Source organism: Lycium ferocissimum, chromosome 7 (assembly GCF_029784015.1).
Source record: "Lycium ferocissimum isolate CSIRO_LF1 chromosome 7, AGI_CSIRO_Lferr_CH_V1, whole genome shotgun sequence".
Lineage (NCBI taxonomy): Eukaryota > Viridiplantae > Streptophyta > Magnoliopsida > Solanales > Solanaceae > Lycium > Lycium ferocissimum.
Genome location: NC_081348.1, coordinates 44,148,459 through 44,161,071, shown reverse-complemented (window position 1 = coordinate 44,161,071; position 12,613 = coordinate 44,148,459). Strand labels below are relative to the sequence as shown.

The 12,613-nt window shown below is 31.1% G+C and overlaps 1 protein-coding gene across 2 annotated transcripts; it reads right to left on the bottom strand.

The window, feature by feature from the left end:
* Positions 1 to 519: 519 nt before the first annotated feature.
* Positions 520 to 9,815, bottom strand: LOC132062874 (histidine-containing phosphotransfer protein 4-like). Of its 2 annotated transcripts, XM_059455350.1 has the most exons (7): positions 9,683 to 9,815; positions 9,033 to 9,146; positions 7,354 to 7,370; positions 3,247 to 3,315; positions 1,435 to 1,506; positions 1,137 to 1,209; positions 520 to 666 (listed from the first exon to the last, which is right to left on the bottom strand). In XM_059455350.1, the coding sequence occupies exons 1-7, from the start codon at positions 9,737 to 9,739 to the stop codon at positions 655 to 657; spliced, it is 414 nt and encodes a 137-aa protein (XP_059311333.1). In that variant the 5' UTR covers positions 9,740 to 9,815; the 3' UTR covers positions 520 to 654. The 2 variants fall into 2 exon arrangements, with proteins under 2 accessions (XP_059311333.1, XP_059311332.1); XM_059455349.1 differs by lacking the exons at positions 7,354 to 7,370; positions 9,033 to 9,146; positions 9,683 to 9,815 and adding exons at positions 4,053 to 4,183; positions 4,714 to 4,871.
* Positions 9,816 to 12,613: the final 2,798 nt, after the last annotated feature.

The following is a 12,613-nucleotide window of genomic DNA, read 5'->3' as shown; positions in this document are numbered from 1 at the left end:
AAAATATCACCACTTCCGGTGGCTAATTTTCTTTGTTCATTCTCTGCCGGAGTACTGTAAGAATGTGTCTACTCATATTTATAATCAAGTTATAAATCCACAAAAAGATAAAAAGGTAAAAACGTTACTGATGGATGTGGCCATATTTTAAAGGAATCTTTATATGACTGGTAGTAAAGTTTGAACAAAAAATAATGTTTAAGCCATGTGAAAGTAAATATAACTAAAGCCACTTAAAAATAGTCTTTACGGATTTATTTTCTACCTCACAAGATTGACAAACACACACCATTGTTAAGGCTTTTAAGAAAACATACCTGGTAACGAAGTGGTATAGTAACGGGAGTCAAAGGATTTCTTATCAATTGTGATTAATACCCTAATAATTCACGCAGTGAAGCTTTGATGTGATCAATAACTTTGTTATATTTTTTATTAGAGCTTCGTGCTGATAACGTGTTATAAAATAATAAAAGCTGTAATAAGAATATTTGTAGAGAAAGAAGAAGACACATTATTTCATGATAAGAAGATTCTATATATCATTTATATAAATGCAGCAATATCCTTATTAAGCTACTTGAGGGAAGACCATGAGGGGCTTGTTCATTTCGAATCTGATGCTGCTTTGGACATCAAACATAAGCTGAAGCTTTACCTTTCCATCTACAGAGTTAAAATGGTAAAAAAAATAAAAAGTTAGGAGCCATATATAGCATCATTTAATTACATATTCAAAATTTTAAGACAATGGGAATAAAAGATCGATCATTGAATTCGTTACTCGGTCGCGGCAATAAATGCAAATATAATAAACACTACTTCCAGTCCATATTATTCGTTTGTCGTTTTGGTAAACTGAATTTGCTTTGAAAGATACTTGTTTTTAGAAAAAACAACAAGTATTTATGACTTCTTTTCAAAAAATCACCTTAGTTATGCTCTAAAAACAGTGGAGTGCTAATTAATAAGTGAGATTATATTTTTAGACAAATACTCTAATAATTAAGGTTATTTAATGTCTTTGGCTTATGCAATAACTGCAAAAGACATATAATATGGACCAGAGGTAATATATGCGTTTCAAAATTCTTCAACTATACTACATTTGCCTATGTATCTTATTAGAGAGAGACCTGAAAGTAAGTCTCAAGCTTAGTCTTTAGAGTAGCATACTCTTGTTTCACTCCTTGGAATGTGTTCTTGCACCTGCAAAATTTGGTCCATAAATAATAAGGTTAGAAGTTTTGTACACTGACAGACTATAATACTTTTGTACAATCAGATTAAATTACATGTAACAATTAACATATTTATAACAAACATGAGTTGATAATTAACTTTAGAGTAGAATAAATAACTTCTTAACCTTTTCAAATATTGTTGTTACATCAAGGAAACTAGCTATAAGTAGGAGAAGGCAAGATACTTTACCCTTCTATATTTTTTGCATTACAATATTCCTGAAACTGAGAACATTGTCTTTTTACTCTTCTGGCACCAATGCTGCAACAAAAGTTCTAATATTAAATATTGTAATTCATTTAGTAAAGAGAAATACATATACTGAAGGTACGACGTATGGGTACTTCTAGAGTTCGAGATGTCTAAGTTTAGACGCAATAAGCAATATTATTTGTCGAGAATACCTTTTGAACAAAAACGGGTTCAACTTGATAACTTTTACATATTGATATTTTTTCTTACATTATCAGGTTACCTTAGACGTAATTAAAGGCAACTAACCATAATTAGTGGAACTAGTAACAAGAAAAATAAGGTAAGCGACATGCATTTACAATGGATTAAATTGCACTAATATGGTATAAAAAAATTATTTACACTATCAGTAAATATGCGATAAATCCTTAATTAATAGACATAACCAAAAAAAGAAGTGGGACAATTTGAGAAAGGGAAATTTAATGATAAAAGTATATATGGAGATACATGCATGCAAATGAAGCAGTATACATAATCTTAGAAAAAGTCATGATACAACCTCCCAAATGATTAGATTCTCCACTACAATTATCTATTTGTCTAGGAATCAAGAAAAAGAATTACATTTTTTTTGTGTGCGCGCGCTAAAGATAAGGATATTCTTAAGTGATACAAAGTGGAAAAGTAACCATTCTGCAAAAAAAAAAAAAAAAAAAAAAAAAAAAAAAAAAAAAAACTCCAATTTGTTCAATTCCCTTTTTGGTAAAGTTACCATGCTTATGGAGTATTACTCTAAAACAATTAAAATGTTGGGGAAAAAGAAGCTGCTAAATTTGAGGTGAAAAAAGTGTGGAGATCAGAAGAAAAAAGAGGATTGCAGAATCATGCAAAAAATGACTAGAACGTCTAAGTGGAATATGAGAATAAGAATTTTACTTGTTTTTTCAACCGTGCTCAATAATTGGTTGATCATTATTCACAAACTTTTATAGTTTGACTATATTCATAGGGAGGTCCAAATGTGGACCCAAATAGATTCATTAAACTTTTCTATCTTTTTTGTTATTCTTTGAAAAGGTGAACTCTCAACGTAAGTACAAAAATATATAGCATCTAAGTTTATATAGTACATCAATAACATATCAATTTTATATTATTAGTGTATTTTAACATGTTTTAGAATGCTACTTGATAATTTATTCTAGATTACCAACTAAAATTATAATATATAATTACCTGCAATTATCTTTCAAGTCCGATCTATTGTGTAAATATTTTTTGTACCTTCAATACTATATAATACTCATAAACTCTAAATAATTATAGATGTATTATTGTTGAACTTGGACATGCTACCTTGAGCAGCTACCCTTGAATTGAGAACAAGAATTTTACCTGTTTTTTCAACCCTACGCAGTAATTGGTTGATTATTATTCACAAACTTTTATAGTTTGACTATTTCCAAAGGGAGGTCCAAATGTGGACCCAAATAGATTCATTAAACTTTTCTATCTTTTTTGTTATCCTTTGAAAAGGTGAACTCTCAACATAAGTACAAAAATATATAGGATCTAAGTTTATATATAACGTATCAATTTTATATTATTAGTGTATTTTAACATGTTATAGAATGCTACTTGATAATTTATTCTAGATTACCAACTAAAATTATAATATATAAATGCAATTATCTTTCAAGTCCGATCTATTGTGTAAATATTTTTTGTACCTTCAATACATATATAATACTCATAAATTCTAAATAATTATAGATGTATTATTGTTGAACTTGGACATGCTACCTTGAGCAGCTACCCTTGAATTGGTACATCAAATTATCCAGCCTAGCAAAATCATAGGGTCCATTTTCCCTGCATAGAACAAAAGAAAAAACAATATTTGGGTAAGCATTAATGACAAATATTACAATTTCTTATATAGTTTCCTGCATGATGTATCTATTGTAAGTGGTGCTGAGGAATTAGAGAAATGACTTGGTGAATGACATGGGGAATTAAGTTGGGAGAAAATGAGTTTTCCCCTGTTTTTTTAAGTGATATATCACGTTGATATTATAAATAAGATGAGTTGTTGACGTGTCTATATATATACTTATTCCTGACAATTTTATATATATATATATATGTGTGTCAGCCTACTTGTAATAACCGAGACCGAATTTAGCATTTTGTGGTTTTTTTCATTTTCTGCATGCAATAATATATAGGCATAAAAGAAAAGTTGAGGCGGTTTAACAAATAACTTGCATGTCAAGAAATAAGATTGTTCGTGGCGATTTCTTTAGTTGTCACAAAAATGAACGTCTTAATTACAACTCGAAGAGGTCATCACAAAAAGTGATAGTTTTAGTGACAACTTTATCGTCAAGGATAGTATTGATGAATATACTCTTTTTTTCAATAGTGACAACTACACTTGAGTTTTCACGAATATTTGTCTTTTCCGCGTAGAAAGAGATTTGTCTAGAAAAAATATTAAGCATACTAGACTATGGTTCCATTTTTTTAGATAATCTAAAAGGCATCGAAGTTAACTTAATTAACACTGTCATGACTTATGATATTCATATAAAAAAATAACTTCTTACAATGCAAGTTCAATATTGCGAATAAATCTGGCTGAATCTGTGTAAAATAGCTTGACAACTTCTTCAACAAAGTTAGGGTTTGCATCATCTTGCAATTCTTCAAGATGAATAAATTGTTCATCAAGGTATCCCTGCACAAAAATACTAGTTATAATTAAAATTATTCACCTTTGTAACAAATAACAAATTAAATTTTATTCATTGACAGTATAAAATATTATTTATAGCTATAGATTCATTATCATTTGACCGACTTCCACAAGTTATCCAAATAAATTAGGACGGAAGAAGTAATAGTTTTTTAATCGTAATAAGTGAAAAACTCAAATTGAAAAAACTTTTCCATCGTCCAATATTTACACCAATCTACATTAGCTTATTATAGTTAAGTGATAGCGTGAGATGATAATACATATTATTGACCATAGTTAGAGATAAAGGTGTATACGAAAAGCTATGTGTTTATTAGTTTGACGTAAGTATCAAGAGTGATTAAGTTTTTTTTTGAAATTGAAACTCCACAAAACTCATATCTTTTCATATAATAGTACTACATGTCAAATAGAGCACACTCATTTCCTAAAGTTAGAATGTATGTGAATTTTGTATTTAAATTTAAGAAATAATTACATGTGACTAAGTAATTAAATAAAAATATGACCTGGTCCAAGAGGCTTCTCCTCATGTAAGCAGCTTGGCGTTGCTTTTGGTTCTCCATTTTTTTGTTTACGTAAAAAGGAATGGAAATATTGAATTTAAAGAAGTATTAAAATCTGTTTGAAGAATACAAAGAGGCTATGACATACTATTTCTAAAGACTAGAATTGTATGTATATATAGGGAAAGAAAGTGAGAAAATACAAAGAAGAAAAAGATTGATAAATGGTCCAAATCTTAATAATTCGATCGACACCATCACATGAAGAACCTCTTTTTTTTTCTTCTCTTGGACCAAATCCCTATTATTTACTTTACCATTGGTTCTTATTTTGTTGTATTGAGAAAAGTATAAAAAGGTATCGATAAATATGCATTGTTCATACATGAAGAACCTCTTTTTTTTCCTTCTCTTGGACCAAATCCCTATTATTTACTTTACCATTGGTTCTTATTTTGTTGTATTGAGAAAAGTATAAAAAGGTATCGATAAATATGCATTGTTCATACTACAGGAAATCGCTAACTTTTATCTATGAATTCCTAGCTCATTGTAACGTTTCCAATGGCTTTTCCATCGGAAATCCCTTGCCGATGAGCCGACTTCCAACGAGACGATGTCGAAAATTAGTGATTTTCTAGCTTGGTAGTGAATAAATATATGTATGTCTGTGTTTAATATATTGACTTTTGTTATTTAAACATTTATTATTGAAAAAGCTTAGTTCTTCTTGTTATCAAACTTTCATTTTCAGTCCATTAATTAACATGCTCTTGTATTTACCTTCCCATCCATGATGGACACAAATAGAAATAACTGGACATCAAGTTGACGAATCTTTTGCCAGTAAAAGTTTTATACATTTTCTAGTGCATTCTATATATATTCCAAGTCCTTTGTTTTCTCTCGAACCACTATGTTGAGTTGCACAAATTACTTTCTATCATACGCAATATTAGATTTTCGTCTATAGGATAGAACACATTACTCTACCTGTTCCAAGCTTAGCGTTTGCGGAATAATAAAGAACAAGAAAGTAAAGGACACAATAATTTTGTGTGGAAACCACCCAGCTCACAAGGGCCAAAAAAACACGACCTACACCTCTGTAAAATTTTTCCCAAAACCCACTACAACTGTAATTCTGTGCAAATTCAAGTTACACACCCTGTAACGTAGGAACTATACTCTAATTCCTATCTCAACAATCTCCCAGACTGTTGAGCCCACTCCAAGCTATCTCAACTTGGAGTTGAATTTGGCTAATTGTGTATATCTATAATTTATGCTTCTATGAAAGCGGATAAAGATATGTCAACTAAATGTCCAAAATATAAGAAAAAAACAAGGCATGTGCTTTATTCCCCTTCCACCAAATTCAATGAAACCAAATAGAACCCATTGACCTCTCACTATATATCCCCTAGTATTGCAAAGTATTAAAGATTCGTGGTCACATATATATATTTACCTTTATGGAAGTGGGTGGATGGGTTAATAAATTAAAAGGTATCAGAATATGATTGAAGGCTATCATTTTCCTTTCATTGGTAAAAATTGGTCTGTCTTTCCAGTCATTTTCTTGTATATGCTGATGATAAGGAATAAACTGTACTATAGGAATATTATCATCTTATGTGGACACCTTCTACTATTAAAAATCCACCTCTCTTAATTGTCATCTGCAGTGATGAACTCAAAAAAATATTCAAAAATTAATACTACATAGATTGATACAGTTAATTATATAGAACTAAGTGGAGAAGCATTTCTACTACTCTATTATGTACGCACTACTAGTAGACATATTAATATTACTGGCACCGGCGGAGAATTTATAGCCTTAATTATAGGGCACGTTAAACTATGGTCTCTTCGCAAAATTAGGTATTTTATGTACATATTTACTAAAACTGATCTAATGGCATCCTTGCTCCAAAAAGATTAGCGGCCGCACTTGGTGGAAAGCTTAATTATTTACACAGAGGAACATGGATCAATTCTCACTTAACGCTTCCTTTTTTTTTAGTGATGCACCCATGTTTAAGAAGTTCTAGATCCACCTCTGACTGTCACAAGCTAGGTTTTATTGCATGCCAATTCTATTGTAGTGTTTTTGTAACCAAAAGGAACGGAGGCTTGTGCAGAGGGGCAAGCAAAACTACTCTTTGCGTACACTGCGCAGTGGCAGGCCCACGCCCACTCACATGCATGCACATATATTTGTGCCGAGATCGATATATGGACGTACAATGTATAATATATGGTTCAACCAAACGCAATAATTTTGTGGGCATACTTGCCAGCTGAGGCCAAGTTTGAGGGCTTGTTTATGCATTATGTCTTTCTTTAGTTGTCACAAAAATGAACATCTTTATTACAACTCGAAGAGGTCGTCACAAAAAGTGATAGTTTTAGTGCCAACCCTTATCGTCAAGGATAGTATTGATGATTATACTCTTTTTTTCAATAGTGACAACTACACTTGAGTTTTCACAAATATTTGTCTTTTCCGCGTAGAAAAATAATTGTCTGGAAAAAATATTTGACTTACCTAAGCATTAGATAATCTAAAAGGGATCAAAGTTAACTTAATTAACACTGTTATGACTTATGATATTCATATAAAAAATAACTTCTTACAGTGCAAGTTCAATATTTTTGTCACGCCCCAAACCATGGCCTGGACGTGACACGGCACTCGGTGCCTGACTGTCTATGACCGAGCGAACCCATGGCTGCTGAGTCTAACAGTTGTATCATGAAAGCATGCAAGATATAAAATGAACCAAGAGAATACTCTAACTCAAATATAATAGAGGATGCGGAAATAAATGTTGTGAGGCAAAACCAACATAACTGACTAAAGACTGTGTCTATGAAACCTCTATGATCAAGATACTGTAAGAATAACTAAGTCAGGACAAGACCCTGAAATGCCTCAAATACTAATGAACTAACTAATACTCGAAAGCTGGGAATAGACGGAAAGCCCTGAATGAGAAGGGTCACCAACTAGCTGAGGTACTCAAAAGTCTTTGAAGCTAAGCGGTACTTTTATCCTCCCGAAAGTTAGACTTTGTATCGTGAACGCGAGCCCATGCATAAGGATGTTAGTACATTTGAATTGTACAAGTATGATAAGCAACTGAAGCAATGATAAGGGATACATGAACAATAAAGTATAATGAAACTGAATACTCATATCATGAGTTGATCTATATAGAAACCACCTGTGCAAATACCATGTAACTATGGCCTCAGGCCCAATAAATAATGAAATCTCAAAGCTATGGCCTCAGGCCCAAAATAATTACATATGCATATGAATCATAACTATGGCCTTAGGCCCAATCAAACATGAAGCAACAGGTGTAAAACTGACTACTGACTCTTTATCATGACTGATGACTTAGACTGCATTCTGAGACTCGTAGATTGAATTACAAGTCTTTTAGATTAAGCTACGGTCCATAGCATGCATAAACAAGTATGAACATAATCAGAAAACTGAGCTCTAACCCTAGGTTATGAAAATCAAGAACTAGGGCAAAATCCTGAACTTGCTGGATTATTGGGAATTATGATTATTGAGGTATGAGGTTGATTTAACAATGTTCCTCATGTAGATAGTATGCTTAACATACCTGGAATTGCTCCCAAACTTGAATAATAATGCGTTCTTGGAAAAGAGTTCCAAGGTTTTGCTGTTTATGCTCTTTAATTGGGTTTTCTTGAAAAACCTATGTTAAGAACATGGTTTCATGATTACATTAAAAGCATATATGATAAAATTGATTTGGAAGAGCTTGGAATGACTTACCTTGCTGTTTTGGTTCGTTGGGAGAAGAACACTTCGTTTCTAGGGCTTGGAATTATGAAAAACGAAATAAAATAACTGAGTATAGGTTCTGGTGCGGGTTGGGAAATACGGACCAAAATACGATCGCATACTGATTTACGGTCCGTAAAATTGGATCGTAATTCAACATATTTCAAACAGATTCACTGCTTTATGTTTCCTTCCTAAATATGATCACAGTTTACGGCCCATATTTCAAAATACCGTCCGTATTTAACAATATAAAATTCCACAAGCCAAATTCCAGAATGCATAGTGATTTTGGGTGCCACTTTACGACTTGAAATACGGGCCCGTATACTGATTTACGGGTCGTGTTCTGGGGCGTAAATTTCCATCTGACGGCTGAAAAGAAATTTTCGATTCCCACATTCTTTATCTAGTTTTCTAAGTCTGGAATCATGGTCAAAGCTTAAGTTAAAGGTCAAAGCTTAAGTAAAAGGTCTGAGGTGTTACAATTGCGAATAAATCTGGCTGAATCTGTGTAAAATAGCTTGACAACTTCTTCAAGAAAGTTAGGGTTTGCATCATCTTGCAATTCTTCAAGATGAATAAATTGTTCATCAAGGTATCCCTGCACAAAAATACTAGTTATAATTAAAATTATTCACCTTTGTAGCAAATAAGAAATTAAATTTTATTCACTGACTGTATAAAATATTATTTATAGCTATAGATTCATTATCATTTGACCGACTCCAATAAGTTATCCACATAAATTAGGACGGAAGGAGTAATAATTTTTTAATCGTAATAAGTGAAAAACTCAAACTGAAAAAACTTTTTCATCGTCCAATATTTACACCAAACTACACTAGCTTATTACAGTTAAGTGATAGCGTGAGATGATAATACATATTATTGACCATAGTTAGAGATAAAGTGTATATGAAAAGCTATGTGTTTATTAGTTTGACATAAGTATCAAGACTCAAGAGTGATTAAGTTTTTTTGAAATTGAAACTCCACAAAAACTAATATTTTTTCATCTAATAGTACTACATGTCAAATAGAGCACACTCATTTCCTAAAGTTAGAATGATTTGTGAATTTTGTATTTAAATTTAAGAAATAATTACATGTGACTAAGTAATTACATAAAAATATGACCTGGTCCAAGAGGCTTCTCCTCATGTAAGCAGCTTGGCGTTGCTTTTGATTCTCCATTTTTTATTTACGTAAAAAGGAAAGGAAATATTGAATTTAAAGAATTCTTAAAATCTGTTTGAGCAATACAAAGAGGTATGACATACTATTGCTAAAGGCTAGAATTGTATGTATATATAGGGAAAGAAAGCGAGAAAATATAAAGAAGAAAAAATTGACAAATGATCCAAATCTTAATAATTCGATCGACGCCATCACATGAAGAACCTATTTTTTTTTTTCTTCTATAAGAGGCCCAAATCCCTATTATTTACTTTACCATTGGTTCTTATTTTGTTGTATTAACAAAAGTATAAAAAAGTATCGATACATATGCATTGTCCATACGACAAGAAATCGCTATCTTTTAATTCCTATAATACTTTATACTGTTAATCCAGACTTCAACTATGGGAATACACTTGGTATGTTGTTGTTGTACTTTATACTGTTAATATATTAGGGAAAAGGTCCAAAATTACTCCTCAACTATTGGAAATTGATCAATTATACCCTCCGTTTGATTTTGGTATCAAAAATACCCTCACCGTTAAATTATTGGCTCACTTATGCCTCTATAACTAACATACTATCCGCTGTCATTTTAACCCATTAAAAAAAGATTTCCTTCCTGACATGGTTGTTAACAAGAATATGGACAATTTTGGTTATAGCTGATTCAATTTGACATTAATTAATCTGGAATCTGGAAAGTTTGAAGCAATTGTATGGTCTCTGTTTTGCTTTTTCATACTCCCCAGACCAGGTTCGCCCACCTTGTTCAGCAGTTCTGTCCATCTATATTTTGTGTCTAGTTCATTTGCCATTTGTTGTATCCCATCCATCTGTCTCTAAAACTGGTTTACTACCCCTGTTCATTTACTTTGTCAATCATCAAAAATTACATGCTTATGTCAACAAACTAAAAAAGTAGGAAATAGTAGTGGATAAATTTTCTATCGCTAAGCAGTAAAAATATGTCACTAGTTTTATTTACCAACGATTAGCGATGAGGTATTTGCAACGGATCCCTTTTTCTTTTTCTTTTTGATTTGGTGAACTTGTAGCCAACCTCTCATTTTGACTTTAATTAGTTAACAATACCAACATTAAATAGTTTAATTTCACCAAGAAATAAACTAAAATATAATACATCGCGTAATGTACTTAAGTATCAGCAAACTCTCGAAGTCGAATCCATATGTTACCTCACTAATTTCGGCCGCTCAAATCAGTTGTCGCTAAACTTTAAGGTCGTTTGGTTCAAATACAAGTTATACATGAATTAGTAATACTCTCTCCGTTTTCAATTTATGTGATATAATTTTTGTATTAGGCGAGGTTTAAGAAATAAAGAAGACTTTTTGAATCTTGTGGTATAAAATAAACTAAAGATATTTGTGTGGTTATAGATCATCTCGTTAAGCATAAAAGTAAAGTTTAAAGTTAAATTATTGTCAAATAAAGAAATGCATCAATATTTTTTGGACAGAATAAAAAGGAAAATGTATCACATAAATTGGAACAGATGAAGTATATGAATTAGTAATACAAAGATTATTTTTTGTATGGTGTTTGGTTCATTGCACTAAAACTGGACACAAAAGATACCATTTGAATACTTATTTATTTTTAAAACTAAAAAACAATTTGTTGCAATTATATCCTTGGATGCTTGGCCATTATAGGTTTCTTGGAACAAAACAAGGCTAGTCATTTAGCTTTTTATCCATATACGATCATCTCTCATATACATAACCCGCATATACAACACCTCTCTATAACAACCAAGTTTTTTTTGAACCGATTTTTTATGTTATATTTTACTTATCTATAATAGCATTTCACCTATAACAAAAACCAACTTTATAATAAGTCTCGCTCTTTGTAAAATTATCCCCCATATATATACGACTATCTTCTTTTTTTGGTAATATAATAATTAATCATCTTTATAAAAATATAATATCTATGATTACCAATAATAAGTGTATAGATTTTGACCAAATATTTGATCATTTAATACACTATTTATGACAAAAAATATCATATGAATATATATATATATATATATATATATATTCATCATTAAATGATTTTCCTTCGTTGTACAAAGTGTGATTAAGCTTAGAAATTAACAATTAAAAATGAAAATTAGATTTTATGCATTTTTTTTGTCTATAACAACGAAGTATTATTTAAATGTTAATGTTGTTATAAGTGTATAACAGTCATTCTCTATAACAGCAGAAAAATTTCTAACCCAACGATCTTTGTTATAGAGGTTTGATTCTATGGATTAGTTATCCCATGGTAGTGGTGGTATAAAATAATATACCCTTTGGTGTATTAAATAATTCCGGTATTAGTTATACATGTCCCAAAATGTCAACCAAACATAATACAAAATAATACCATATATAATATCATGATTATTTTATTTAAGACCTCTTATCGAACGAGCTCTAATACATTGCAATGTTAGATATATTTTAGATAACAATCCTAAAAGTGACTTCATCCCCAATTTTTCTGGTATCCTGGTCTATTTTAGGATTAATGGTAGAGCCAAATTAGAAATAAAGAAAGTAAACATGTGCAATCATAAGTAGAGTTATGGTCCCTCAGATCAGACATATAAAAAATTTCTAATATCTCGTCGTTGGAAAAGAGAATTATATTCTTTAAAATTCATATGCCTTGCCGCCTAATTTGGAAGGTCCATCAATAACCGCAAAACTAAAGATTTTCATGATATTCATGGATCCAGATACGCTTTCGCATTTCATTTATTTCCTCAATGATTTGTAGATTTAATATTCATCTGTTTCAATTTATGTGAACTCATTTTCTTATTAGTACGTGTAAAAAAGAATAACCTAGCCTCTTTCTGTA